Below are 27547 nucleotides of genomic sequence, written 5' to 3' on the forward strand. Positions count from 1 at the left end.
CTTAACAAAGGGGGGAGAGAAAAAAAACTATGTTTGACTTCACAAAATTGTAATTTCCTGCGGTAGCGAGTGACCTGGTGTCTGTGTGTGTTGGTGACTCTCTGCTCTCTCTCTCTCTCTCTCTCTCTCTCTCTCTCTCTCTCTCTCTCTCTCTCTCTCTCTCTCTCTCTCTCTCCCTCTTTCTCTCCAGTTTGTGTTTCTCCTCCCGACCGACAACTTGTTCGTCCGTTGCGCATTGGCTGCCCATGGGCGCTGTTTACACGCTGTGCTGCTCCGCCGGCTGGTGCTGTCGGTTCGGGACGGTATCTGGCTCCGCTTTTCTTTTTCTTTTTTTCTTTCCTCTTTATGAATGAATAACGAGACGGTGGAGGTGTGAAATGCGAAAGGTGACTGCGAAACTCCCCAGCAGCAGTGCTCCCGGAGGGGCAGCAGCAGCAGCAGCAGCAGATGAGAGGGATTAGCGCCGGAGCGGAGCCGCGGCTCGTTGCGGAAAACAAGCCGAGTCTGACTGCAGACTGGCGCCGAGACGCACCGTGAGGGAACCGGGCTCCACAGCGCAGAGGAGCGGAACCGAACCGCGGTGACCACAATGTAAGTTAAGCCGCAACTCATTCATGGACGTGAGGAGAGAGGAGGGGCTTTCTGGTTGCATGGTTGTTGTTTTTTTATAGGCAAATACATCGACGAAAATATGTCTCAAAGTGTCTGATTTATTGAACCATAATTCCCTCTCAGGTGTAGCCTATTAGGGGCCTTGGCACGCTTTTCTCAGTCATAATATGAATCATTTATGTCATATACATTGAATGTGTTGTATCTCTGTTATGCTGCTCATTCTGTACACATGACATCTATTGCATTCTGTCCATCCTGGGAGAAGGATCCCTCCTCTGTCGTTCTCCCAGAGGTTTCTTCCTTTTTTCTCCCTGTTAAAGGGGTTTTTTAGGGGAGTTTTTCCTGTTAATGTGAGGGAAGGACAGAGGATGTCGCATGTGCACAGATTGTAAAGCCCTCTGAGGCAAATTTGTAATTTGTGATTCTGGGCTATACAAAATAAACTGAATTGAATTGAATTGAATAATGGTGATGCACTGTCTCCGTGATAGACATGAATAATAAGGACCAAAGGTGCCTCCTCTACCTCAGTGCTTTAGCCTTCCTCTGGATGTGTCAAGAGGTGTCTGTTTTGTTTTTTCCAGGTCCATCCACATCGTGGCTCTGGGCAGCGAGTGCCCCGGAGGTGTCGGCCCCGGCGAGGAGATCATGGGCCAGGGGCAGCTTCAGGGAGGCCTGCTGTGGAGCTACCTGGGCCACGGAGCCCTGGCGGGACCCTGCGACCTGGAGAGCAGCATGCACAACCCGGCCTTCATGGAGTACACCTCAAGGGTGTTTGGGGATGTCACTGTGGTGGTTCGGGACTGCCCCAGCTGGGTAAGAGACTGGTGGTGTGTTTGTGTGCAGAACAGAAAAGGGAAAAAGAGACCTGCATAGGTTTATACAGTGTGGATCTTTGCTTTGAATTATTTTGATCATACATGTGTTCACCCATGGTTTTCATATTAAAAGGGGCCCTTTGGAGTCATTTATGGTGATGCTTTGACTTGATTTGACTGACTCGATTTTATCAGGAGGGTTAAGGCAGGCCAAGATGCCAAAATATGAGGTGTAATTTAGCCAGAGCATTGTCATCTTGGAAGAGTGTGTGTCACTTGACACTGATATGCTGTTTGCTTCATCACTCTGCTTCTGTCTCTAGCAAGAAACACAACATTTCAAATTCCAAAGCCACTTGCCTTCCAGCGCTGATTGCAGGCTTCATAAAAATGTCTCTAGTTTAAAGAGGAGGCTATTTTAACATGCACTGCACAAATAAAAGAATATTGCAAGAACCTTTGTTCTTAATGGCATGTGAATATGAAATGAAAGCACTGTTGTTGTTTATGAGCAGCATTGTATGGGCCCATTATAGGGCTGTCTAACTATGTCAGGGGCGGCGCTGCACAAAGTCTGTCAGTCTAATTCTACAGTTCTTTGTCCTTGTTTTTATTCAAATTGCTCAAAGCTTTCTGAGGTGTTTTTTTCCTGCCTAGTGAGTTGAATCAGGTTGGTTTAGAGTTAAAAGCTAGCCTCACACAGGTCCTTGGGGGTAAAGTCCCAAGTGCCACTCTGAGGTATTTATACTTAGGCAGAGTCAGAGGGGAAGGATTAGTGTTATCTAAGGTGAGAGTGACAGTTTGGGTATTCAGACAATTCAGTTTATCATCTGACCCCTTTCCTATTTATATTTTGTTGTGCTGTTCTTGCCTTCCCAGGACCTGTTGGACAGCGATTGGGCAAGCGTACGGAAAGTTCTTGAGCAGGCTGACATCCTGGTCATCAAATACTCAGTCACAGACAAGCTGGCCTTCCAACAGGTCAGGAACGGCTACGCCCCGAGACTCCGCCCGCTCCTGAAGCACTGGGGTGTGCCCGTCATCCTGGTCGCTGTTGGAGCGCGGCTGAACGGTGAGGATCATTTTGTCCTGTGTTTTTTTTGTTTTTTTTTATCGAGCCAGCCTGAGTTTAGTTTTTTCTCCAACGCCTTGACAACCAGCGACTCCTCAAACAGTTTGTCATTGTTGTACGGGAACAATAGAGTTTGAGAGGCTGCAAATACAAAATGTCTTATCTCTCAGTCATTGTGCTTGATATCCTGGTATATTTAGGGATGATTTACTGCTGAGTTTGATTGCGGGACAATATCGCGTTCTTCTCGCCAGTGAGATCACTTTCTGAGACTTGTGTCCTCCAGTGTGTCCTCCCAGCAATGAGGAGGAGGATGCTGCTGATTAAATCTCCTCTTGGCTGCCTTCATACGGTCAGCTCACATGCTTCCCCTGCTGGAAACACACCAAAGCAAGACAGCAAGTTTATATTTGTTGGCCCTTATTAGCCTTGCAAGCAGGCAAGAGCTCGCATAACACTTAAATATACATGAAACACAAAAGTGCACCACAACAGCAGTTTGTCACTTAAGTAGGACTTAGACACTTGGTTTAGCCTCACTGGAGGCTGCTATTCATATCATTTTACACACATGCATCTGGTACCTCAGTGTGTCTGCATGTGTTTCTGCACACAAACACACACACTGACCCTTGTTGAATCCAAATTTTGTAAAGACGCTCATCAAATGCACATGATTGTATTTTTAGCTTGTCTGCACGACACACTTTGAGATCCTGTCAAAGCTCCGCTGCACAATGATCACAGTGTAAGTCAAGTCTTTGCCAGAGAGAGAGAAAGAGAAAGTGAGAGAGAGGGAGGGAGAGGGAGATAATGTGTGAGGAGAGGGAGTGGGGAGATGTAGACCAGAGCCTTTGTTTGTGTTCCTGTTTGTGGCTGCTGTGAGTATTTTCATGCTATCCCCTCATGATTGCAGAGAGTGACGGCTGAGCTCCGAGCGCTTCCTGCTGTTCGACTTTAGACCACCTAAGGCACAGCTGTGGCAGAGAGCGCTGCCCAACGTGCATTAACACAGCCATTAAACCAGAGCTGAATGCAGGAGCACAGACAGATTTATCCAAGGGCACGCGAGCACGAAACACACCACTGATATGCCAAGTCACCGCCTGTCAGACGCTCATACACACATTCTGCTTTTCATTCTACCTCTCTCTCTCTCACACACACACACACACACACACACACACACACACACACACACACACACACACACACACACACACACTGTCCAGCTCTGTCGCTATGTCATTCCTGTAGGTTGTTAGCGGCATGATTTATGAAATGTCTCGGTGCTCAGCTGTGTGTCACGCTCATTCTCTCTTTTTATCTCCGGCTCTCTCCTCCTTTGTGCTGGCTTGTTTTTTTTTTTTTTCTCCTTCAAGCTAATCCCTCCAAATTTTCTGTTGGATTCGGTCCCTTTGGTCCCCATGCACACATGCCACAGTGTGGATGGTCCTAGTGCACATGCGCTTTGCAGAGTTTATGATGATCCATCTTTTCTGTTGTTGCAATAGAATTCTTAATTACTTTTTTTGGGACATGGCAAAGATGTGAAAAGGGTGAGCTGGAAGTGCGAAAAACATCCAAAACCAAAGACCCAATGACATTACAGGAACCAACATCGCAAAACACAGGGAAAAACAGACAAAATGAGGAAAAAAAGAAACGACTATCTACCTTTTAATATTCTTATTGGTTTACTACAGTTTAATTACAAAGAAGGGCAAGTCCAAACCATCAAAGCACATGTGGCTGTAGCATATGGTATTTTTTGCCAGATGTGTTTTCTATTTTAATGTTGTTTGTGAAATGAGAAACAAATGAACTTTTATGTCCTTTTAAGCCCTGAAACATTTGAACAAAACAGGTTTTGAGTGTCATGTTTTGTATTATACTGAGTTATTGTGATGCAGTACATTCAATATTTTCTTGTTTGATGTATTTTAGACATTTTGCAGCATTTTTATCAGTATTGGCATACTTTGTCCCCTGAAGGAGTGTGAAACAATGTTACCCAGCTTTTCTCTGATTGGTCCAGACTGGCAGTAGACTGACTCTCAATCATGCAGATCACAACCCCTGAGTGATGGGTTGACACTGTACAGTATAATACCGCACTGTGGCGTTAACTTGACAATGCCTGACCAATGTCTCTGTTAAATTCAAACATGAATCTGTTGAATTTATTGAGAACTATTGCTACAGTGTGCACATTTCTTTTATCTGACTTCTGTCTTCAAAACATGTTTTTTATCCATGCCTGGCATGGGCATTTACATTATGGATCTAAATGTTGTGCTTGAATTTAGCACAATTTAATATCAGCGACTCATGTTTTGGTTCTCAAATACCCTCATTAACTATTTAGTAGATTCAGTTATTTATACAGTTTAAATGAGTTAATCTTAGAACTAAGTTCTCCTCTTCCTTGTATTCAGATGAAGGTCCTCCATGCACGTGCCCGCTGTGTGCGTCCGACTGGAGCAGCTGTGTGCCTCACAGCGAAGGTCTGCAGCTGTCCCGGGACCTGGGGGCCACCTACCTGGAGCTGCCCTCTCTCAACCATGTCTTTGTGGGGCGGTACTTTGGCAGCGTGGTAAGTGGTCTCCTCACACAGGAAATGACTGAGCTGTAGCATGAATTCTTACCTTTTCATACTCTTCCTGTTTGTTAAACTCAATTGACTCTGCATTTCAGATAGGCACACTACTTAGTAGAGGAGACGAGGACAGGTAGCTACGTTGGTCTTCTCAGGAAGTTGTTTCCAAAGCTAAGAATTGATGATGTAACATCAATATTTTGGTGCCTTGCGTTTTTCACTAACACGTGCATTTCTGTGTTGTTCAGCTGGAGTACTTCATGATTCAGTGTCTGAAACACAAAGCCAAAGAGAGGCCAGAGAAGAGGCGAGGAAATAAAGTGAACGATCTCCGTCCCCCTCACTTAGAACAACCAGGTCAGAGGATTACTATGGTATCTAAAAACTGATATTGCTTTTATTTTAGGAGGCATTTATTCATATCTTGTGAGTGTTAACCCATTTAAGCTATTTTACAAGTTTTACTGATGGAAATTATTCTCTATATTTAGTACTACATTTAGTAATTTTCACATTATAAGGTAATTATTGTTGCTTTAAAATGCTCTTTTTTTGTGCTGTATAGAGAACACTCAATCGGACTGACTGGTTTGCTTCTTCTTACAGCTTGCATAGCAATAAAACACGCTGAGCACAAAGGTTTTTATCCAGATCAATATTCTCTGTTCCAAACTGGAAATAAGAGGGGAGACAAAGAGCTAGGTAGACTTCTTTTATTCCGTGACGTACGAATCAATTTTAGAGTGAGCTCTTTTCAGCACCAAACACAGCAACAACTGAGAGTTTAGTGCCTTGTTCTGAGGCAGCACAGTGATTGTAGCTCTAGATTACTTATTGACCGTGTCTTTAACCAAATGTTCTTAATCCGTTTAGGTATTTAGGCAACTGAACGTGATGACCCTTTTGTCCAGCCAGTAACATCCCTAATGCATTCCTTTTTTTTTTTTTTTTTTTTTTTTTTTTTTTTTTTTTTACAATTTTATTACTGAAATTTTATATTTATATTTAGTGCTACAAGGTTACATTTGAAAAAGTTTTTTTCTGTCTTATGACAGTTCAAAACTCAATGATATTCAGTCAAAAAAGAAAAACATTCTTGTATATCCTTTCTCTTTGAGAAACTGGCACCAGAGAATGTCTGAGAAACACTCAATTGATAATCAAAACATTGCAAGTTAAGCATCAACTTATTGTTTAAACTTTAATTTTGTTTTTAATCTGCTGAAATCAGAATTTCAAAAAATCAATTAAGCTGCAAAACGAGCCACATTGAACTTTTGTCAAAAGATTTTAGTTTGTAGCAGAGTGTAGCTTTATTGTAGACTTAATTAAACTGCCTTTAAGCTAATCAGATTCTACAAACAAAAGGCTAATTAAGACAGAAGATAAATGACTGAACTGGACAATGATCAAAAGAGGCTAATACTGTGAGCAGCAGAGACACAGTAAAGTTGATTATTTTCCAAAGCTTAAAAGAAACAAGCCAAGCTGGAGTGCTCGTCTGTTGCATTTCTGCTTCTTTTCTTTTCTCTTAATGCTCAACTTTATTAGACTTTGGCACTCTCTTCTAAAACACACAACAAAAGTCTGATTGAATCTGCTATCATCTGCTATTCCTGGTTGCTGTATGTTGCCACAAACAGTGTTTTATTTGAAATGACATAATTAGAATTCATTTGAGTAGGAGTTTACAACTTCTTCTTCTACTACTGCCATTTCAGCATTTTTCCCCACACGGTTACCGTATTTTCCGCACTATAGGGCGCACTGGATTATAAGGCGCACTGTCAATGAATGGTCTATTTTCGATCTTTTTTCATATATAAGGCGCACCGGACTATAAGGCGCATTAAGCGAAACAAAACAGTCAGTCAGTCAAACTTCCTCCACTTCCGTACCATTGATTCATTAACGTTGAATTCTCTCGCAGCTGCTCTATTCCCATGTTCTCCTGCGTGACTGACAGCCTTGAGTTTGAAGTCCCATAAGCGTGTCTCTTGACAGGAGCCATGTTGGGTCCTTATACACACACTGTAATGTTATGGTGAAGCACAGTATGTATTACTCCACGACGCTCCTGACTACGGTGGCCGTAATGCTGCAAGCGGTGCGGCTTTTTGTAGTTTACTAAGTCTACTAAAACATGTTGACAGAGCGCCGTGTACCACACAAAACCGCTTCGAGGTCAGTAAGCACAACCAGAATTAATCCATATATAAGGCGCTCCGGATTATAAGGCGCACTGTCGTTTTTTGAGAAAATTAAAGGCTTTTAAGTGCGCCTTATAGTGCGGAAAATACGGTAATTTTTATAAAATAAGGCACTTAAAAACATTTAGCACAAACTAATTGTGAAATATAGATCAGGCCACTTTGCTTCTAAATATAATGCAAAGACTGACAGCTGTAAATCCAGCCAAAAAGGCAGCAAGTGCTGGCAGATGTATTGGTGCTTGTCCAACGCTACTTAACTCTACTTATGGTGTAGCTTGCATTAAATATGACGTTCACTGATTCAAGCACAGCACATTTTTCACGGCCATAAAAAAGGAGATGAGATCTACAGAGGAGCAGTGTGTATTAAGCATGAATAGGAATATAATTGGACAATGATTTGTAAAGCCCCCTTCCCCCACTTCCTTTGCTTCCCCACTTTTTATTAATCTGAATCCATGAATACATGCATCATGGAACACTGTTTTTTTCCTCCTTTTCTCTATCAACTGCAGTATTTTTCTCGTATTCAATGTTTTTTTTACTGTTACACTCACAGTGCACTGCAAATCATTTATCTGTGACTATCGTCTGCATGGGGATTTTCCATAACTTCTTTAAATATTAACCTTTTTTTTTGCACCAAAATAATCTAAAACATAACTCGTGAATATCACTTACTTACTACTAAAAAAGCAGGAACAAATCTATTGATGAACAGACAGACATGACGATTTCTCCATTACTCCGATAGACCTAAATCCACTGCAGCAGCCTTGGTTTGCATCTTCGCAGGTTTATCATAAGTGCAAAGACAAACACATCTGCAAGCGTCTTTTCTAACTTAAGCAACAGGGCAGAGCACACCATGACATTGGTCTCTCCTTAAGCATTCTCTTTCTTATCTCAGTTGTCAAAACTCATTGTCCAAAAAGGCAAAATCTCTAGTAGAAGTAGACACGGTAGATTAAGAAAAAATTTGTTATCCAAACATGTTAGTTATATCACTTTTGAGATGCTTTGAACAAAACTAATCTGGAGGATTTGATTTGATTTTCACTTTTTTTAAATGCAGGTGAGCTGAATTGCAGCACTGATTGTTCATTAACATAAATCATCCTATCTATTTCCCCCTCTTCCTCCCTCCGGTCAGCACGTCTCCCCCCCATCCGAGTAGAGGAGTCCAGCTTCTCCCAGGACATGCAGTGGTTGTTGGAGCGTGGCGTACAGTTCGCCGATGTGGCTTTCTACGCTGGGGACTCTGGGAAGGAGCTGGGCTGGGCGCATGCAGCTGTGCTGTGTGCTGTCAGTCCGTACTTCAGACAGCTGCTCCTGGGGCCCAAGACCAGGTAGGAGAGATATTAGCTTGTTCACAGCACGGAGCTTAACAAGCTATTTCACCAGCTGAGCCTGTAGCCAGCAGGAGCCCAGCACCGTCTGCAAATTCCTCTTCTATGTAACTGTGATGTTGTGCTGAATTTCATGTCTGGTTGGACAGGGAACGTCCCCAGTCGCGGTGTGTGTGCAGAGAGCGGGATGGAGGCCCGCATTCGCTACTCTCCACCTGGGACGGGGCGATTATTGATGACATGCCACGAACAGAGGGGCATCTGACAGGACGCCTCTCCCGTCTGGTGGTGAAGGATCCCCTACTGTGTATGTGCTTGTGGGAGACTCTCATGTTCATTTATAGAGGTAAAAACCCTTAGTCAAACGTGGCACACTCGGTTACAATTATGAAAACCATAAATCTGCTGTTTTATGTCATTTCCAATTACCCTTATTAATACCCCACCACTTGTGTGATGTTGGCCCAGTGCAGCACTTTCACTGACTGCTGCTACAAAAAACATGAATATGAAAATTAAATATACTGATTATTTTCTAGATTAATTGATGGATTGGTTGGTCACACAATTCCCCCAAATTATAATTTCCTAAAGCCCAAGATGATATATTGAAAGTGCTTGATTTTTCAGATCAACAGTCCAAAACCCAAAGATATTAATTTTGCTATCATTGTTGACTAAGGAAACCAGCAAATCCTTATATTTAACAAGCTGGAACTACTGGTTTGTTTTTCTCAGATTTGCTTCCACAAAACTCAAGTGTACAGGAATGCCCAGCGGCTCTGTGAGGCTGATTTTAGGCAAAGCTTTGGTTTCAGTTAAATGCTAATGTGAACATGCTCACATGCTCACAACAGCTGTAATATTTACCATCTTTATTTAGCCTGTTAGCATGCTAACATTTGCTAATTATTACTAAGTTGGCCTACGGTTGATGGGGATGTCTTTAGCTTTGAAAGTATAATGTGCTGCAAGGAATAAGTATTTTTGTCGGCCAACCATGGAAGCCAATGGGATTTTTCCATTACATTTTGGATTATTGCAGAAATGATACTGACTAGTCTGTGTGGCATTGTTATGTAGTCTAGTCAAGTCTACCACTTGTTAGCAAGCGCCTTTTTTAAGCAACACTCTATCTATATATATATATGCTATATATATTGATAGATTGACTCGCCTTTATGATCATTGTGACTTTAAAAAAAATTTGAACACCCTTTAAAAAAAAAAATCCAAGTATCCTTCACAGCAGAGTAAAAACCCCTAAAATATGACAACGGGGGAGTAAATCAGAAGTAAATTCTAGTTAATGCTGCCAATTTATTTTGTATTAAAGCTGCAGCAGCCTAAATCACACCTTAGGAGAGCAACCCATCAGTTGCACAGGAAGTGCCGAATAGAAAGTGGAGATCAGAACACAAAACTCCACAACGGCAGCAAACATGCACTTTGTCCAGAGACGTCTCGACTCGGCAAGGATGACTCTGAATTAATCTGTTTACCCTCATTACACTACTGCACAGGAATTGTGGGAAATGATGTCCATCGCACATCAAAAAAATCTGTCCATCCCTGCCTTTAAGTGCTACAAACTCCTCAATTTATGTCATTGCATTCATCATTAATGACCTTGTTTTGGTGATACTTTTTTGCATGTTGCTAATGTGTTTCAGCCACGGTTCTCCCTGTTTGTTGCCATATTAGACGGACTCTGCACGTTACATCTAGAGTTTAAATAGAGCTTACAGAGCTGGACTGACATTCACAGCATGGGAACTCCATTCCCCAAAAGCAGTAGCTCTTTTTCCAATAATTTAGATGTGATGATTAATTTCTCCTGGCAGCAGAAGGGCAGTTTGCCTGCTATTGGATCTTATCCAATGTTCCATTATGGTGAGGAACAGAAATCAGTCAAATTGAAAGTGCTTGATAGTAAGCAACTGTAGTATTTTAATCTAGTGCCTGATCCTTCGATGCGTAACACTGTAATCTCACCCTGCTGTCTTACTTGTACTTTGATGCCCCAGGCCACTCATGTTTCCTTTATCTGCACCCAGCTCAGGTCTATTAAACATGGATTGGTACACGAGCGACATCTTTGAAATTGAACTTCCCAAAAAATCAATGGCCGATTTGTTGATAGTTACAATGGCGTCATATCGTGTAAAATTAACAGTATCTTATATAAACTTCACCTAAGCAAGATACAGGCATACGCAGGCTGCAAAAAAAAGCTGCAAATTGTCTTCCAAAATGTTCTCCGATCGCACATGAAGCCTAGCTAAACAGCCACGTGATGGTCTCTGCAACATCAGTGCCGTAATGAAAATCTTCCCAGTCTGCAGTGCTATGTTGGCCGCCTTTGCACGCCAGCGCTTCATCACAGGCTGCGTGTTGTTGCAGGAGTCTTTATGGCAAAAAGCTGTTCCAACATCTGATTCATGGCCGCCTCTTAACATGTATGTGAGCAGCACTGATGGTCTGACACACTTATACACCCAAGGCACACACTCACACACACACACACACACACACACACACACACACACACACACACACACACACACACACACACACACACACACACACACACACACACACACACACACACACACACACACACACACACACACACACACACAAACAAACACATAAGCTGAGTGTGTATGTGTGCATGTGAAGGGTGAGTGGAGAAGGGAAGCAGATTATAGGGTTAGACTGAGTTTCTGTGAGTGACTCTATGAATAAGAATAAGAACGGCAGCAGTTGAAAGACGGAGGGTGCAGTGTGTATCTTCACACACACATTTACAAGTGCTTGTGTGGTTTTTTTTTTTTCAAAAGATGATAGGAATATGGGAAAGTAAAGAGTGGAAAAATTGTGAGTAGGGTGAAAAACCAAGGTGGTGGAGGGACGTGAGAGAGAGGATTGAGTGTTTAAAGGAGCTGGTGGAGAGTGTTTGGGTGATGGACAACAGAGCATACTGTGTGTGTGTGTGTGTGTGTGTGTGTGTGTGTGTGTGTGTGTGTGTGTGTGTGTGTGTGTGTGTGTGTGTCTTTGAGTGTGTGTGTGTCTTTGGGAAAATGTGTTCATGTGCAGAGCAGAATACGAATGTCACGTTTCCATAAAGCACTGCAGGGAGACACTGTTAAGTCTTGTGTAAAAAATGACTAATGTTAACCTTCAAAATAGTGGGTCTGATTGTACGTTTAATGCAGCTGACCTCACATACAGTTTGTGTGTTTTTCGTATTAGTGTATTGTCTTGATATGCCTAATAAGATGTGAATATGTGCCTCCTTTGCAAACAGAAATTTTGGTAGTACAGTGAGCCGATGCTTGACGTTCATTTGCAGTAAATCCACAACAAGCCGTACTTTGCATTCCTTGAGCTGGGGTGAATGTTTTCTGCTTACAATTCAATTCCACTCATTTGTCAGTTGTAGCTCGTTTTATTGGCTTAGCGGAACTAATTTCCATAACAATATCATGTCTCTGTAAAGGCACAGCGTCACACTCATGGTTATTATTCCACGCTTGGGGTTTTTTGTCACTTGAGTGTGTGTGGACAGTCACAGAGGCCGCGACTTTGTTTGTGTGATGTTAACACTGTGAGACTCTGTCTCCTTCTGTAGTGTGCTGCAGATTTATTGAGTTTGTCACTTGGTTGCTACTGTGTGTGTGCATGTTTAGCACATGTATTATGTGTACAACACAGATGACTCACTTTGTGTGCTTGTGGTCATCCTAACCTTATTTGGGGTCAGATGTTAGACTACAGTCCAGTTGTTTTTGGGACGACTTGGGGAAACATTGTTGTAATTTAGTTTCCCAGCCAGTGAATTTAGCACAAAGTGCACTGCTTTATGTGCTTGTTAGGGTTCAGACTTAGAATCAGGAATGTAGTATTTAATGTAATGTAATTTTGAGGAGTTTAAGTAAAACATTCAGCAAATTAGTGGTAATCTGTACACCGTATTCCCAAGAGTATCTTTTTTGTTTGTTTGCGTAGGCGGGTGAGACACCGGCACTGAAATTTATTTGTGAGATTATGTAGAAATTATTTAAGCATTTTTGCAGCGTTTGCTTTATGCATATGTATTCCTTCTGATCCTGTTGCTTTCTATCGTACACATGACAGCATCTCCACCTGTTTCCAGTTGTGTTATTTGGTGTCTGGCTGCATCACGTCAGCAGCACAGCTCCTGAGCTAATCTCTCACTCTGCCTATGAGGTGTCTGTGTGTTGCAGTGTTATTATCCGGCACCATGTGTTGAGGTAATCCCTATATCAGCCCAAATACCGTCATTAGGAACTAATGATGAGATAAATCCTGCCCAGTCCAGCTCCCTTCTTCCCTCAACAGTCTGTTTATGTCCCAGTGAGACAATTTTGCGGCATCCCAATCAAGCTGCATGGCTGTTCAGGCTTTACAAAGGAGTAAACCAGTGAAGTGATTCAATGCAGCTGCGCAGGGTGAAGAGTTTTACTTTGTCTCGTCGAGTATTTCAATTTCACATCCTTTTTTATGGCAAATTACTGTCCTAAAGATCTATTTTCCTATATAGTGCTGCAGGGATAATGTGTTTTTTTTAGGCCGACCTAGGAAGTGGGCATTGCTGTGGTTCCATTGGGATTTTTCCATTTGATTGTGGATTGTTGCTGAAAAAAAGCTCTGTGGTAAACACAAATTCATGATACTTACACATTTTGGTCAGCAATATAATTGGAAGTGCTAAAATACTTACTCATTTCCGGTTTCATTCCTTCAACACTTTTATTTGCGTACTGTGTATTTACAATTTTAAGCAATTCTAGCATCATCCATGGTCCCCAGAGGATGAATCCTACTGACTTTGGTGATCTCCTGACTTAACATAAATGTTATTTCGTGAATGTCTCAGCAATTGCAATCACTTGATTCGCGTGATCCCTTACTTTTTTTTATTGCTATTATGCATCATTAGGAAAACATTCAAATTTGCCTTATTGTTTATGACCAATTACCTGCCAAACTATTGACACTCACATCGACCTCAGTTGTACCTTGTTCAAATGTTAGCATGCCAACCCGCTAAACTTGGTAAAGATATCTGCTACGTAGTACAGTATTTAAGCATTGTCAATGGCAGCATGTTAGCATGCTTGCGTTAGCATTAAGCATCGCTTTGCCTAAATACAGCCTCAGAGAGCAGCTAGCATAGCTGTAGACTCTGGTTTTCAGCACAGTTAACTACTGTGTTGGTCCTTATTTGTTTATGTGATTGGATGAGATGAAGTGAAATGCAGGCTCTCCCTCTATAAGTCATACTATTTAAATGTGATTATACCTGTAATTTAAATTGTTGAAATATTTGTACATATGTTTATGCACATATATTGATATATTTTATTTGTATGGATTGGCATGATTAGCCAGAAATCTACTGAACTATAGATGGAACTATATGTATAAAAAAAACTGAAAATCATAAAAGTAAGGCAGATTAATAAATTAAAGGCATATATCACTATTTCTGACATTCATGGAATCTGGACATAGTGTCTCACCCATAACCACCGTGGATTATATAAGTGGACACATTTTAGAACAAGCCAACTTTGTTTAAAACAGGCCCTGAGTGTTCAGTGTGTAAGGCATGTGGGTGTTTCAGAACACAGTGCCGTCTTAAAAAGAGTTTGCCTGTGTATTTCTGTAAACTGTACTATTGTTGGTCCAAAGAATCAGTTTGTTTGTGGATGTTTTTAGGAGCGTGGGAGTGGGATCACCTTCAGGAGGCCCTGGAAGAGAAGCTGAAGAATTCACTTGCTGTGGCTCAGCTTATGGAGCGCGTACGATCCCTCATCGGCAGAGACAGGGTGAGGTCTTTAATGATTCAAATCACCTCTCTTACACACAATACCCCAAAATCACATAATCTTGTTGAAGACTGGAATATTTTATGGGTATGTATGCTATATCAGCCCTCCCCACCAACTGAGGTTAAATATCTATAATGTGTCAAATCTACTCTTTTAAGGTATAAACACGTTTTTGTAGTTGCATACTAACAGCGGCTTAATTAGCAAGACCTTGTTTAGAAAACAGCACAGTAATAATCTAGCTATAATTAGCATATTTACATAATTACTGCCCGTATCACCTCCCAGATACTGTGGGAATTAGGACAAAACAAACAAGAGATGCTATCAAAGGAGCCAAAGCACGACACAATATCTGTAAGGAGTTCAGATTGGACATAAGCCATGAAATCAAACATTGTGTTAAAAAAAAACTGCAGCGTCACATCTGTAATGTATTGTGTCCATCTTAAAAAAACGCGAGGTGGCTCTGTGTAATAGGCAGCAGACTTTAACATTTAGAGGGAGATCAGGAAATATGACATGGCTGCGTCTGACAAGCCTTTGGCACCACCATGCATGGTCCACCAACCCATCTGGATAGAACTAGGTCTTCTACCTGAGGCGGTGTTGAGGCGAGCTGACACACCCGGAGACGGCTGGGCCACTTTAACGCGATGAGACAACCTAATGTCCTGACGTGATTTGATCTCGTCCTCTACAAACACCTCTGGGTCGTCTCACTCTGCCAGACCGGCTGAATGTTTCCACAGAGCTTTCCATAAGCTATGCATTGATTTACAGAATCAAAAGGGGGCTTGGTTCTGTATCTGCCGCTACTGAAGACTCCTTGTGTTTGCTGAGCGCTCCCTCTGCAGCAGAGCACTGTGAGAATATGAAGTCCTTTGTGCTTCAGTTGACTGAGAAAGGTCACGTAATGGTAATGGGATGCTTTGATGGCATTCATTTGAGGACTTATCACAACTGCATGTGCACGTAAACTGCAAAAAACTAACTGACAGCCGTTCTCATAATACTGATTTTACCTGCTCTACACTGCAGTACACTGGATACACATTTTTTACATTATGCATCCTTTGAATGATTAAAAAGAACAGGAATGCGTAGATAAATAGACAGTATGGACGAGCGTGTGGTTCCCAGTCTGTCTTTGGTGTTAGCCAGTTCCTTCATGTCATTCTTGGCATTGCTGTTCAAGTGTTTGGGTAGCGCTGAGAAGGACTGACAGAGAGGTCATTTGTATTCCGCAGCGGAGGTGAGATAGACGCACAGAATTTCAATTGTGCTGGTAACTAGTACCTGTCATCCAGCAGAGGAATGTTAACTCTCTCTGTACATTTATTTTGGCTTCTTCTCTATGTGTGTGTTTTTGTGTCTGTTTGTTGTGTGTGTGTGTTTTGTGTGTGTGTGTGTGTGTGTGTGTGTGTGTGTGTGTGTGTGTGTGTGTGTGTGTGTGTGTGTGTGTGTGTGTGTGTGTGTGTGTGTGTGTGTGTGTGTGTGTGTATGCATAGGGCCCCAGGGACACACCAAGTGCCCGGGCAGCTCAGCTCGGCCCCCAGACTCTTGTCAACCTCTTCAATTCTCCTCTTTACTCTGATGTCATCTTCATGGTGCAAGGTGGGTCAATGCTTATCTGTTTCACACACAAACACACACACCCACCCACACACACACATCTACAAATGCATGCACTGTCACACAGCAGAGGAAGGTCACATTTAATTAGCAGTGATTGAATTATGATCTCACTCGCGGGCCTGGGTAGCCATTTGCAGGCAAAATAAGATTAAGCGGTTCGAGGGATGGGCTGCCTTCCGGCCATGCCAGGTTTCATCTCACCAGAAGATCATCCACGAGCTGCATTTAGCCGTTTCCCTATTAAAGGATCAAACTGAGAAATCTAGAAATAATGCCCCAAAGCCCGTCATAATCAATATTTATCTCATAAAAAGAGCAGTGAGCTTTTCCTGTCCTTGCACCTCTGAGCTGCGGGTTCAACTTTAAACTTAATGAATATTTTGTTGCATATCTGTTTAGTTATTTTTCACCCTTGTGCTTAGTGTAGTGAGAGCTGTCAATGGCTGTTAATGGTACCTCATGACAGCGATAATGTCAGGACTTGTGCCAAGGCTTTACATGTCATTTGTGTCCCGTTAATTTAAATGGCCAATTATGACAGATCATCACTCATAACAAGTCAAATGTAATTAGGTTTGGCCTGTACACTTCTGTGATGAGGAAAAGCAGATTTCTTCGTGACTTTAGGAGCCTATGACTTGAAAATTTTTCAAAATATGTATGTGTTTCTGATCGTCTCCAAACAGTTTTAAATCATAGAAGATAAATTCTGTTACCAGCAGTCAACATTCAATACATTAATCATGAACAGTTTATACCTTCAGGCATTTCACTTCACAGCTCTTTCCTAGACGCTACTCTTAACCTAGATGTTAATTTTGCATGTCTGTGTGTGTGTGTGTGTGTTTAAGGGAGTGTATTGCCAGCCCATCGAGCAGTGCTGGTTGCACGCTGTGATGTCATGGCGGCCATGTTCAGCGGGAAATATGCAGAGGCCCGAAGCCGAGTGGTGCCCATCCACGGCGTCTCCTCAGATACCTTCCTGTCTTTCCTGGAGTACCTCTACACTGACTCCTGCTGTCCTGGTGAGTTTACTGCACACAACCCAGACGTCTACCCAAGTATACCACTTTGACCACTACTATATTACAACAATATTTAGGCTGTTTTAGGTGCCTAAAGAATGGCAACTAAGCTGCAAACACACCTTCAACCCGAGCTAAATATAGTAAGAAAATGGCCCTCCCCTCCTCTTATTTTTGAGCACTAATTAAACCCTGTAGCAGATTTTGTATGGTGTGAGATTGATTGCACTGGGTAACCCTTAGTCAGCATGTTATTCATTCTCCAGTCTATACCTACTCTCTCCGCTTATTGCTGTAAATAAGAGTAGAGCTTGCTCTGTTTAATCACGTATATTTGCTCTAAATAGACGGTTGGTTGATTTGTGACTGAGATCAAAGTCGCTTCAAATTCCATGAATGTGACCAACAAAATGACAGTCTGTTGCAGAAGGACAACGGACCTTTTGATGTCGTTTTAATGTGCTGCAGGAATATGCACCGTTACCGAACACTTGAGAGAGGTTCAGTGGTGGATTCCTCTAGGCGTTGTTCAGTAAGCGCAGCCCAAAACAAAAGCGCGGATGACAAGTCCCATCAACCATCTGTGTGACTGCGACATGCTGCCAGTGTCAGTCTCAGGAGGCTCGCGGAGAACAGCACCAGGCTTAAAATTAAATTAGATTTAGTGATGACAAAATCAACCCGTGGCATCATTGCTTCGCCTGCTTTTAACGGTGCCAACTCACGGCGCCAACTCACGGCCCCAAACGTGTTGTTGTTGTTGTTTTCCTCTGTCACTATCTGTCACATTGTGCGCTGCATTTTCAAAGTAATTAGTGCTGATTATTCTCTCTGGTGATGAAGATGACATTACATTTTTTTCAGTGTTTCTACAATCACAAAGTTTTGCTAATAATGATTTAAATTCAACTTCTAAATCAAATAACTCCATGTATTGTGAAACTTGGCTGATCCCATTGCAATTCAACACTTTTAGCTTGTCAGCGCAGTCAGAAAAAAGATTTAATTTTCATATTGCGTTGTGTCTGCTAAATATTTGTTCACAGCTTAGCCAAAACAATTGGATGGGCTAAAATATCACAAAAGCCTCTTGCTGTGTTTATTTCTTAATGCAGCTTTGATTTACAAGCTTTTTGTAGTCATGCCTAAAGGGACTTTGGTTGTAGTGTTGTGTGTGTTTTCATGACATCCATGGTGACATCACAAGTCACAAATTGAGCCTCCCAACTACAGATGATTAATGCTTCAGAAAGCACAAAAAAATGTCAAGATTTTACAGTCCAAAATTAATAGATAAAGCCCTAAACTTACTTTAAACTTACAGAGTTAATAACAACACTGTCTGTCATCTTCACTTTCAATATTATTATATAACGCAGCTGCTGAATAGACAATGTAAAGGCTCAGCATAATCTGTCCTGAATACCCAGCGACTGAGAGCTGACAATCCCCTGATTTTGTGGCATGAGATGTCTTGATGAATAAAATCATGAACCCTTAAGGTCGGTCTTAGGTACATAGAGGGTAAGCAAGCTGTTACCAGAGATACAGCTTCAGGTTGAGTCATGGGAACAGGAAATTAAAGCCATGAAACAGCTCCGGAAAGCTGCAGCCGCTGCACTGTTGTTATGTAAGAGCTCAGCACTCAAGGTCAACACAAGGTAACTCCAGCAGTAGCCACAAAAACTAAGGTTGTGAAATCAAAGGAGGAGTGCTATCAGAGTATTTCACTCATGTGAATATTTTATACTGTACATACTGTATGATGGTAGATTACATTGCTACGGCTCATTTCTATGTTTCTAGCTGACAGAACAAACCTTAGCTGCAGTGTTTATAGGAGGGAGTGAAGGATGTTGAGGGTTGTGTTTGACTCAGTCAACTAACATCAGGAGTCATTTAATTTGAAATTTTGACTAAACATAAAAGGATTGACAATAACTATTTGGCATTTGTTGCACAAGTCATTCAAATGACTTACTTTGTCATGACTATGCTGAGGACAGTTTGACTTAAATATAGGATAATACCATATAAATATGAAGTCATCAATACATGATGCATGTGTTTAAAGGTTTGTGTCAGCATTATGTTTTGGGGCTGGATTTGAAGAGATCGATTCTGTTCATTCTGTCTTTTTCTTTAAAAGCACTTTGTAAACAATATTGGGAAAAAAGCGCTATTGGGAAATAGTTGTATAAGCAAATGTGTAAACACCAAGCAGACATGAAACAATATTTTGTTCTGTGTTTCTGGCCATTTCACAAATATATGTTCAATATTCACTCTCCTTTTTGCTCCATTTTGGTCTCCACCAACCCCTGAGGGCAATATCTGTCTCTTTTGCTGCCAAATGCTCCATAATGTTCACCAGCTGGTCTAAAGCTGTGTCTGTGGGCAGGTAGTGTACAGCTGTTTGCCCCCAACAGCTGCCTGCTGATGTTGGAAACTCAGTGGATGAGAGTGAATTAAAACTTTAAAATTGTGGGCCCTAAATAAAATACAATGAGCTGAAAGACGCCAATATGCTCGTATCTTTTGAGATAAGAGGAAATGCAGAGTTGGTAATCATTTTCAGTGGGTTCATCACTACAAGCAACATCTTTCAATCACATGGTCATTTGATCTATTGTTAAAACAGTATGAAAGTAAACTGTAAGTAACAGCTTTTGGTTTTGGTTTTCATAGCATTCTCTGTAACACATTACTTTTTACACCGAGAGGACCCAGCATTCTAACCTGTCAGCGTGTTTTTTACCTTTTGTTTTTTGTTTATTGTCACATATTGTTTAAAATTCTGCTGGAAGTAAACACACAAAATGCTTTCATGATGATTATGTTTTTTTAAAGCTCCCTTAATCATAAAACACTTTCTTTACTTCAGGGAGTGTTTTCAAGCCTGTGAAATGCTTTGCAGGCCTACAGGCTTAAAAAGTGTTGCATAAATCTGGAATAAAACATAATCTACATGATGTTATAACAATGCATGCATACAGTAATTCTTAGTTTATATGCATCTGACAGTGCTGTGTGTTTGTGTGTCCAGCCAGTGTGCTGCAGGCCATGGCCGTGCTGGTCTGTGCGGAGATGTACCAGGTGAAACGTCTGCAGCATCTGTGTGAAGTGTGTGTGTGCGCTTACCTTCAGAGCATGCCCAGTAGAGAGCTGTCATCAACGGGTATCAGTGTGATCCGACTACTCCGCCGAGCAAAGGTCAGTGCAACTTTTCAGCGTATAAGAGAGATGAATGGAAAGAATAAACGCACCTGCAGGAGATGGCTTGTCTGTGTAAATCAACTACTGTTTCATTATAATATGAGAATCCTTCAGCTTCCGAAATGCAAATGATGTTAATATGGAAATCTTGCTGCTTTGCAAAAAAAAATGCCCATGTCATTTTTTCTGTGGCAAGCTTAATCTTTTTACTTGCAGTAGCCCTAGGCCTCCATCTGCAACATATATTAATGGTAATGTCAGAAAGCATTACTTCTCCAGAGAATCATTGTTATTTAACATAATGTGTATGTTTGAATTGATTCTCAGTGCCACAATGCAGAGCAGCTGTATGTCTGGCTCCTCCACTTTATCGCCAACAACTACCTGATCTTCAGTCACAAACCCGACTTCCTGGAGCTCTCAGGTTAGTGTGTTTTATTTAATTTAAATGCGTATCAACAAATTCAAATAAGCCTTGTGAGTGAGGGCTGTGCAAATTGCTGCAGAGTGATAGCAAAATGAAACCACTGATTTCAACAGTTTAGAAGGCTGCAGACTTATTTTTGAACATAATCATGTCAAAATGCCTGCAGGCTTTTGAGGATCTGTTCCGCCTTTCCCCACGGTTAATGCAGATTAGGCTCTCTGTCTCAGATAAGTGCCGCAAATGGTAGGCTGGTTCTCATTTCTTTTGGTTAAATGGCCGACCAGTTTGTAAAATATGAAAATGTGTGTAATGAAAAGGTGTAATGAAAATGTCCATCAATCACTTGTGAATAACATTGAAAAAATAGAAACCATGTTGTCACCTTTTGAAAAATAAAAAGGCAGTTTATCACTTTGTATTTTTGGAGGTTTGAGAACAACATGGTCTTAGACACCTGTGACAACCTCTGCACTGTATGTTATACTGCCATATAGCACAATATGGCATGCTATGTTATGGTATGCATTACACTGGATGTCAGCCACTCAGAGTAATGCATCCTTTTAGTATGCTTAATACCAGTTAATACTCCGATATTTAAGTCATATGCATTAGGCAAATAAACGCAGTTAAAGATTAAATGCAACATTGCTCTGGTTAGTAGCAGTTTCTCATTTTATTGTCATCATTATTCATACACACAAGAGTCGTTTAAGGTCATTGGACGGGTTCTTAAGGGCACATGAGAAGTCAAAAGCCAGAATAAGGCGACAGCACATGATGGCTAACTGTTGGTCTTCTGTTATCAGCAATTCAACCTTATTGGCTGTGTTCTTGGCAAAAATGCAAGCAGTTATTAGGGTATGCGTTTCTATGAGTGTGTGCCAAGCGCAGTAAATATAATTGTAAGGGTTCAATCTTGTTTCCGGTAGATTACAGTTTATATGTTTCTGTGTTCCAGAGGAGGAGCGTGAGCAGGTGGAGAGGCTACGCTGGCCGTCCAGAGGCTACCTGCAGGAGCTCAGCGAGTACCAGCAGCGGCGACGCAAATTACGCAAGTCCCGCTGCATAGTCATGTGACCCCCACCTGGATGCCTAAATGCCTGTGAAAAAACAGTGGGGAGAGAAGCGGAAGGGAGAGAAAAAAAAGTGAGACTAGTCATCCACACATGGAGGAACAGACAGAAGAAATTGGACGAAGGGCTGATTCTGAGGAACACTGTTGCAGAAGCCACAAGACGCCTCAACCAATAGGACGACGTTGTCGAGCAGTGACATACGCTGCTGTGACGCGCATCTCTTCCCCTGGAGGAATGACTGTGCATCCTTTTGCGTAATGACTATTCCATCATGGGCAATATAAAATGACTGATCCTTGAAACCCAATCTCAATTTAAAACGACCAGCTGGCCAGGAGCCCTGTGAAAGATTATATTTATACTGGCTGATGCAAAATGATGAATATCTACTCTTAACAGTGACACAAAATGGCTCCATCACTAAATACAGATATATCCGTTGGAAAACAGACCGGGATCATGTGCAGACTATTTCAAACTACAAAGATGTGACTTTGTTTGAAAAAGCAGGAAGGAATCCGCTCCTGCTTTACTACTCCTTAGGATGTCTGTGTATCTTCTGTACACGGGACACAGGACTCATTTGTCTCAAATTCAAACTTGGCCCAGGATGCATCTGTGTCCTCTTGGATCTAAAAATTGTGAACTTGATCACATGCAGCATTGCTTAAGCGGAAATAACTGTTGAGCCTCTAACTTCTTTGTGGCTCTATCAGTATTTCAGCCGAGCGGTGACCTACATTAACACCTAGAGAAGAGAACTGGTAATGCTGCTGGTGGCACGTTCACAACCATTTTCATCTGTCGTCTGTTAGAAACTCAGTTTAGCAGACGAGCAGGACCAATTTAAATTCAATTATTAAATTAGATTCTTTCAGATCTATAATGCAACATCAGTGAGTGTCTCACTGTCAGGCTGATTTTATTACCATGTGAGATGGAATACATTCTGGTCGTTGGCTGTGTCAAATAAGCTTGAAATTAAATCGTGAAATTAAACTACACATCGCCTGTATCAAAAATCAAGTAAACCAAATCCAGAACCATAATCAATGTATTTTTTTTAAATTTCATTTAAAGCCTGCGGCCTGGACTTTTACACCACTTCCTTTGCAGGTTAATGTAAAATAATGTTGAAATTATTCTGTATCTATTTGCAATAACAAATAATAATGGTCTGTCTCTGTCTGTCACATAAAATGGCTAAAGCCTTTGGTAGCATTTATGTGGACAGAAGTGGTAAAAGGATTTAGGAAAACAACCATATCATGGACATAAGTTGGTACACTAAAAACCACAATGCCTCTGGTGGGATCCACAATATTTATTTTATCTTATTTTTTTTATTTAAGAGGTTGTTTTTAATCATAACGAGATTATGATTTATTGGTGCTGCAATTCTTTTTGTAAACTATACTGTATGTGGACATGATTATGACATTATGATTTTTTTTTAACATTTGGAGTAGAGACAACAGGGTCACACTATTTTACAGTCTACTGTTTCACTGATATTTACTTAAAGGGTGCATGATTAAAACAATAAATAACTATCTGTCAGATAAACAGTCAACAAAATGAAAGCAAAAAGATCAATAGTGACATTTTGCAGCTATTTTTTATTTAGTGGATCAGCATCAGTCATTAACAGTCAACAAACAGTATGTAACTGTATTTATATACTGTTCTTGGAGTTCTTAAGCAGAGGAGTAGCAGCAGGCTGTGTATATAGTACAAGAAAGCTACCACTGTGAGATTTAGACAGTGTACAGGTGATATCAGTCAGTACTTTTGACCACATGGTGTATTATTAACCTGCTGCTGCACCACAGCAATCAGTGTGTGTCTACTAGGAAATCCTCAGATAAATCCCAGTCTACTCTTAATAAAAAAAAGAAAATGAGTAAATAACAGTTGAAAGAGTGGACTGTAAAACTCAGTGTACTCCAGTGCTGCATCCACACCCAGTGTGTGGAGACACACATGTGGGCCAGTGTTGTACAGACTGTAGATAACTTGACGTCTGACTTTAAATAAAGACATGTTTTAGAATGAACAAACCAAAGACTGGATGACTGTCTGCTCTCGGCTGGGTTTGAACATTATCGTGTAGCACTTATTTTTGACCCAAACAGTTGCTTCTTCCTCCCCTTCCCTCTGGAAAATGTACCTGTTTCATAGTCGGATCACATATTAAGAGAAAGACCAACATGGCGTGTCAAAATGAGCCTCCCCAACCCTTTCAGTGCTCCACAGCATAGATTCTCCAAGTTTCTGAAACTCTATGATGTTGGTTGAGAACATTGTCCAAAATTGCCACATCAGACTGACAATCTGTGTCAGATTTGGCGAGTGTTTCATTCTTTCCGTGACGTAGCTAAAAATACGTGACAGTTGACAAGTTGGACCTTGTCTGATTAGAGCTTGTTGGCCTTTGCCTTAGGGTAAAGCCATTATCAGGCTGATATCTGATTGCAGTATAACATGTTTCAAAATCATATATAGGTGTTCATTTGGGTTGAGTTTTGGTGTGAAAGCCATAGCATATGATTAACATTGTTTTCATACTCATCAAACCATGTCGTGGAAGCATCTGCATTCATTATGTTTCATTTAATCAGGAGTTTCCTTCAATATGACACTCATATGTACATTTCCTTAAGGATGTGCTACAGTGTTGGCCTGCAGCAAATTTCACTCATGTCTTAACCACCGAGCAATTACTTCTAATCTATTTGAGCACCACCTCGGGCGTCTTATTTTCTTTTAATTTATTTATTTATACACTAATTAGAGCTTGCTGTTATGAATTTATGCACTTAATGACTTGCTTTGGGTCTTCTGAGGGGCTACACCCTCCTCTCTTTCTTGCCAGCTATTACAAGGGCCTCCCTATTACCCTCCTTTCCACAGCAACAGACACTGCTGCCGTCTTTCACTTTACACAACCCTGTGAGTCCGTGCAGCGTCCTGTACCTGGAGGTGTGCAGCAGGTCATTGCAGGGCCCCGATAGACTGCAGCATGCTCTCCAGTTTGCCGCTCTTGTGAAGCGCCGTCACGTCGCTGCCGCCTCCAACACACTCCTCGCCGATGAACACCCTCGGGACCTACATTCATATCAATACCAAAGAGAAACAGGGATGCAACTGGTCAATATGCAGTCATCGATTTTTAGGTTTGTGCATAGAGTTGGACAGTATGACGATGTATACCACCAGATACATACATTGTTCAGCATCAGAGCCATGATATCTACCCATTAACATCTGCTACATGGCCATTGTGGGCCATGACAGAACATTAGTTGGACAGTTGTTTAAACGGACAATTTGCGAATTTTTTTATTATCTCTATGTATCTGAGTTGGGGATATATTGTGAAAATAGCACGCAGTTCTTTCTGATTGGATATATACCATATAACTGATGGTATAAATCATGATGAAGAAAGAGAAAGAGGGATGAAACTGGTCAATATTCAGTAATGGTCTTCAGTGTTGTGCATAGAGTTGTCATCTACCCCATTAACATCTGGTACATGGTCATTGTGGGCCATGACAGAACATCTATTTTTGACAGTTTCAACGGAAAATTTGCCGATTTTCAATTATCTCCATGTATCTGAATTGGGGATATATTTTGAAAATAGCAGTTCTTTCTGATTGGATATATATACCATAAAACTGATGGTATAAATCATGATGAAGAAAGAGAAAGAGGGATGAAACTGGTCAATATTCAGTAATGGTCTTCAGTTACTCACCAAAACGTGTTTGGTGAGTTTCATTTCGTTTCTGTTCAGAGTTAACAAACCTGTCTGAGTTGATCTAAACTTGGACTTGGACGGTGTCCGGTTACATCTCTCTGTTTGGGTGTAAACACATTTCCCTCACTGACAGTTTGTGAGTTTACTCTCTTCATTTATTAGACGAGAGACGATGGAGAGAGAGAGAGAGAGAGAGAGAGGTGCTTTGTGCAGCCAGGTTAACTCGCTCAGTTTACGGTTAGCATAGACTGTGTAGTTCATTTCTTCAGTGGACTACATTTACCATCAGCACTGGAGAGACAAATCAAAAGGTGGCGAACTTCCGCTTGAGTCGAGATTCATGAACAAATGCCAAATATTGTCCTGGTTGTAGCTCTCCAAACGTGAAGCTTCACTGATTTCACGTTTAATTATTTGAGTAAAATGTTTTGTTTAATTATTTGGAGGTTTGGACTAAAACAACAACCATTCTGGGTTCTTGGTGATTAATGGGACTTTGTAAACAGTTTCTGTGTCTTTATAAACCAAACAGTCAATTGATTAAAGCCATTCATCCGTTCATTTCACGGAGAAAATAATGAGCAGCTAAATTAAAAAAAACAATCAAGTTAAACACTAGATTCACCTCAACCAACAACAAAGATAACATTGCTTGCTTTTACAATAATGCATGAGTAATGATGTATTATACAATAGTGTCACAGTAACTGGGGCATTCAGGTATTTCACTTTACTTTGGCCTGTACTGGAGTATTCCCAGTGTGGTAATACAGTAGTAGGCTATTTTTACTCAAGAAAATAATGTATACTTCCTCCACCACTACATTACATTACATTACATTACATTACAGTCATTTAGCAGACGCTTTTATCCAATAAGTGTATTCAACATAGGTATTCAAGAGAACTACTAGTCACCAGAAGTCATAAGTGCATCTCCTTTCTTAAACAAGCATCTTAAAGCATAAACCAGAGCAAAAGTATAGTGCAGAGGCAAGTTACTACGAAAACAATAATTGCAACAGACTAATATGAATATAATAAGATAAGAGATAAGATAAGATAATCCTTTATTAGTCCCAGATTGCAGCTTAGTGTGGGAAATGTGTTTTTGCCAGGCTTACAGCAGCATAGAGTTAAAGTGCACACAAGAGACATAGTAAAGAAAGACAAGATAAAAAAATAAAAAAATAAATAAAATAAATAAATAATAAGTGCTACAAACTACTACGAATAGGATAAGTGCAGTAAACAAATACGAATTCAATAAGTGCAGCGAACTGATACTAATACAACTTAACGTGACGATTTTTATGCATATTATTCAATAGTTATGTCCACACACAATCAGAGTGTTTGGCAGTATTTGGTCTGCAGAAACACGCTCCGTCACTGAGCTTCCTGCAGACTCCCGTCACTGTTTCCAGGCTGCTCAGAAACGACACTTCGGTTGATGATATTATGAAAAAGCATCTTTGTGTTTACCGTGCGGGCTCCCGTGAGCTCCAGGAAATACTCCTGCATGTTGTCCATGTCGCTGCGTCCGGTTATATCAACGCACTCCAGATGTCCCGGCTTGAATTTGTATTTCGACAACACCTCTTTGGCCATAATGCAGTACGAGCAAGTAGGCTTAATGAACAGCACTACTTTATCTCCTTTGATTTGGGTTTGCACAAACTGCTGCGCCATTTTAAGTCGTGTTCAGATGAGAAATATATATCAACGGGGAAGAACAAAGGTGGTGTATCTCTGCGTTTTGGTAAATGATGGGAATCAAGATGACGAAAGAGTAGGGCCCCGCCCCCTTTTTAAAGAGATACTGAGGATTTTCAGAGATGGTGACTATCATTACCATATTTTGAAAGA

The 27547-nt window shown here is 41.1% G+C and overlaps 2 protein-coding genes across 2 annotated transcripts; one reads left to right on the forward strand and one right to left on the reverse strand.

The window, feature by feature from the left end:
• Positions 1-384: 384 nt before the first annotated feature.
• Positions 385-21913, forward strand: rhobtb3 (Rho related BTB domain containing 3). Its single transcript, XM_054617684.1, has 13 exons — positions 385-591; positions 1200-1431; positions 2313-2505; positions 4944-5101; positions 5353-5461; positions 8471-8666; positions 8816-9012; positions 14415-14524; positions 16039-16144; positions 17017-17190; positions 20237-20403; positions 20734-20830; positions 21795-21913. Coding segments are annotated over exons 1-13 (1860 nt in total). The 5' UTR covers positions 385-589.
• glrx (glutaredoxin (thioltransferase)) lies at positions 21463-27454 on the reverse strand. Its single transcript, XM_054617683.1, has 3 exons — positions 27164-27454; positions 24889-25020; positions 21463-21936 (listed from the first exon to the last, which is right to left on the reverse strand). The coding sequence occupies exons 1-2, from the start codon at positions 27368-27370 to the stop codon at positions 24907-24909; spliced, it is 321 nt and encodes a 106-aa protein (XP_054473658.1). The 5' UTR covers positions 27371-27454; the 3' UTR covers positions 21463-21936; positions 24889-24906.
• Positions 27455-27547: the final 93 nt, after the last annotated feature.

Source organism: Anoplopoma fimbria, chromosome 17 (genome assembly GCF_027596085.1).
Source record: "Anoplopoma fimbria isolate UVic2021 breed Golden Eagle Sablefish chromosome 17, Afim_UVic_2022, whole genome shotgun sequence".
NCBI classification, from domain to species: Eukaryota; Metazoa; Chordata; class Actinopteri; order Perciformes; family Anoplopomatidae; genus Anoplopoma; species Anoplopoma fimbria.

Excerpts from the sequence above, each read along its gene's own strand:
- rhobtb3 (XM_054617684.1), top strand. Across the intron at positions 16,145-17,016 it reads TGTCATCTTCATGGTGCAAG|GGAGTGTATTGCCAGCCCAT; the intron begins GTGGGTCAATGC and ends TGTGTGTTTAAG. Across the intron at positions 20,404-20,733 it reads GACTACTCCGCCGAGCAAAG|TGCCACAATGCAGAGCAGCT; the intron begins GTCAGTGCAACT and ends ATTGATTCTCAG.
- glrx (XM_054617683.1), bottom strand. The coding sequence starts at position 27,370 with ATGGCGCAGCAGTTTGTGCAAACCCAAATCAAAGGAGATAAAGTAGTG. Across the intron at positions 25,021-27,163 it reads AGCTCACGGGAGCCCGCACG|GTCCCGAGGGTGTTCATCGG; the intron begins GTAAACACAAAG and ends ATATGAATGTAG.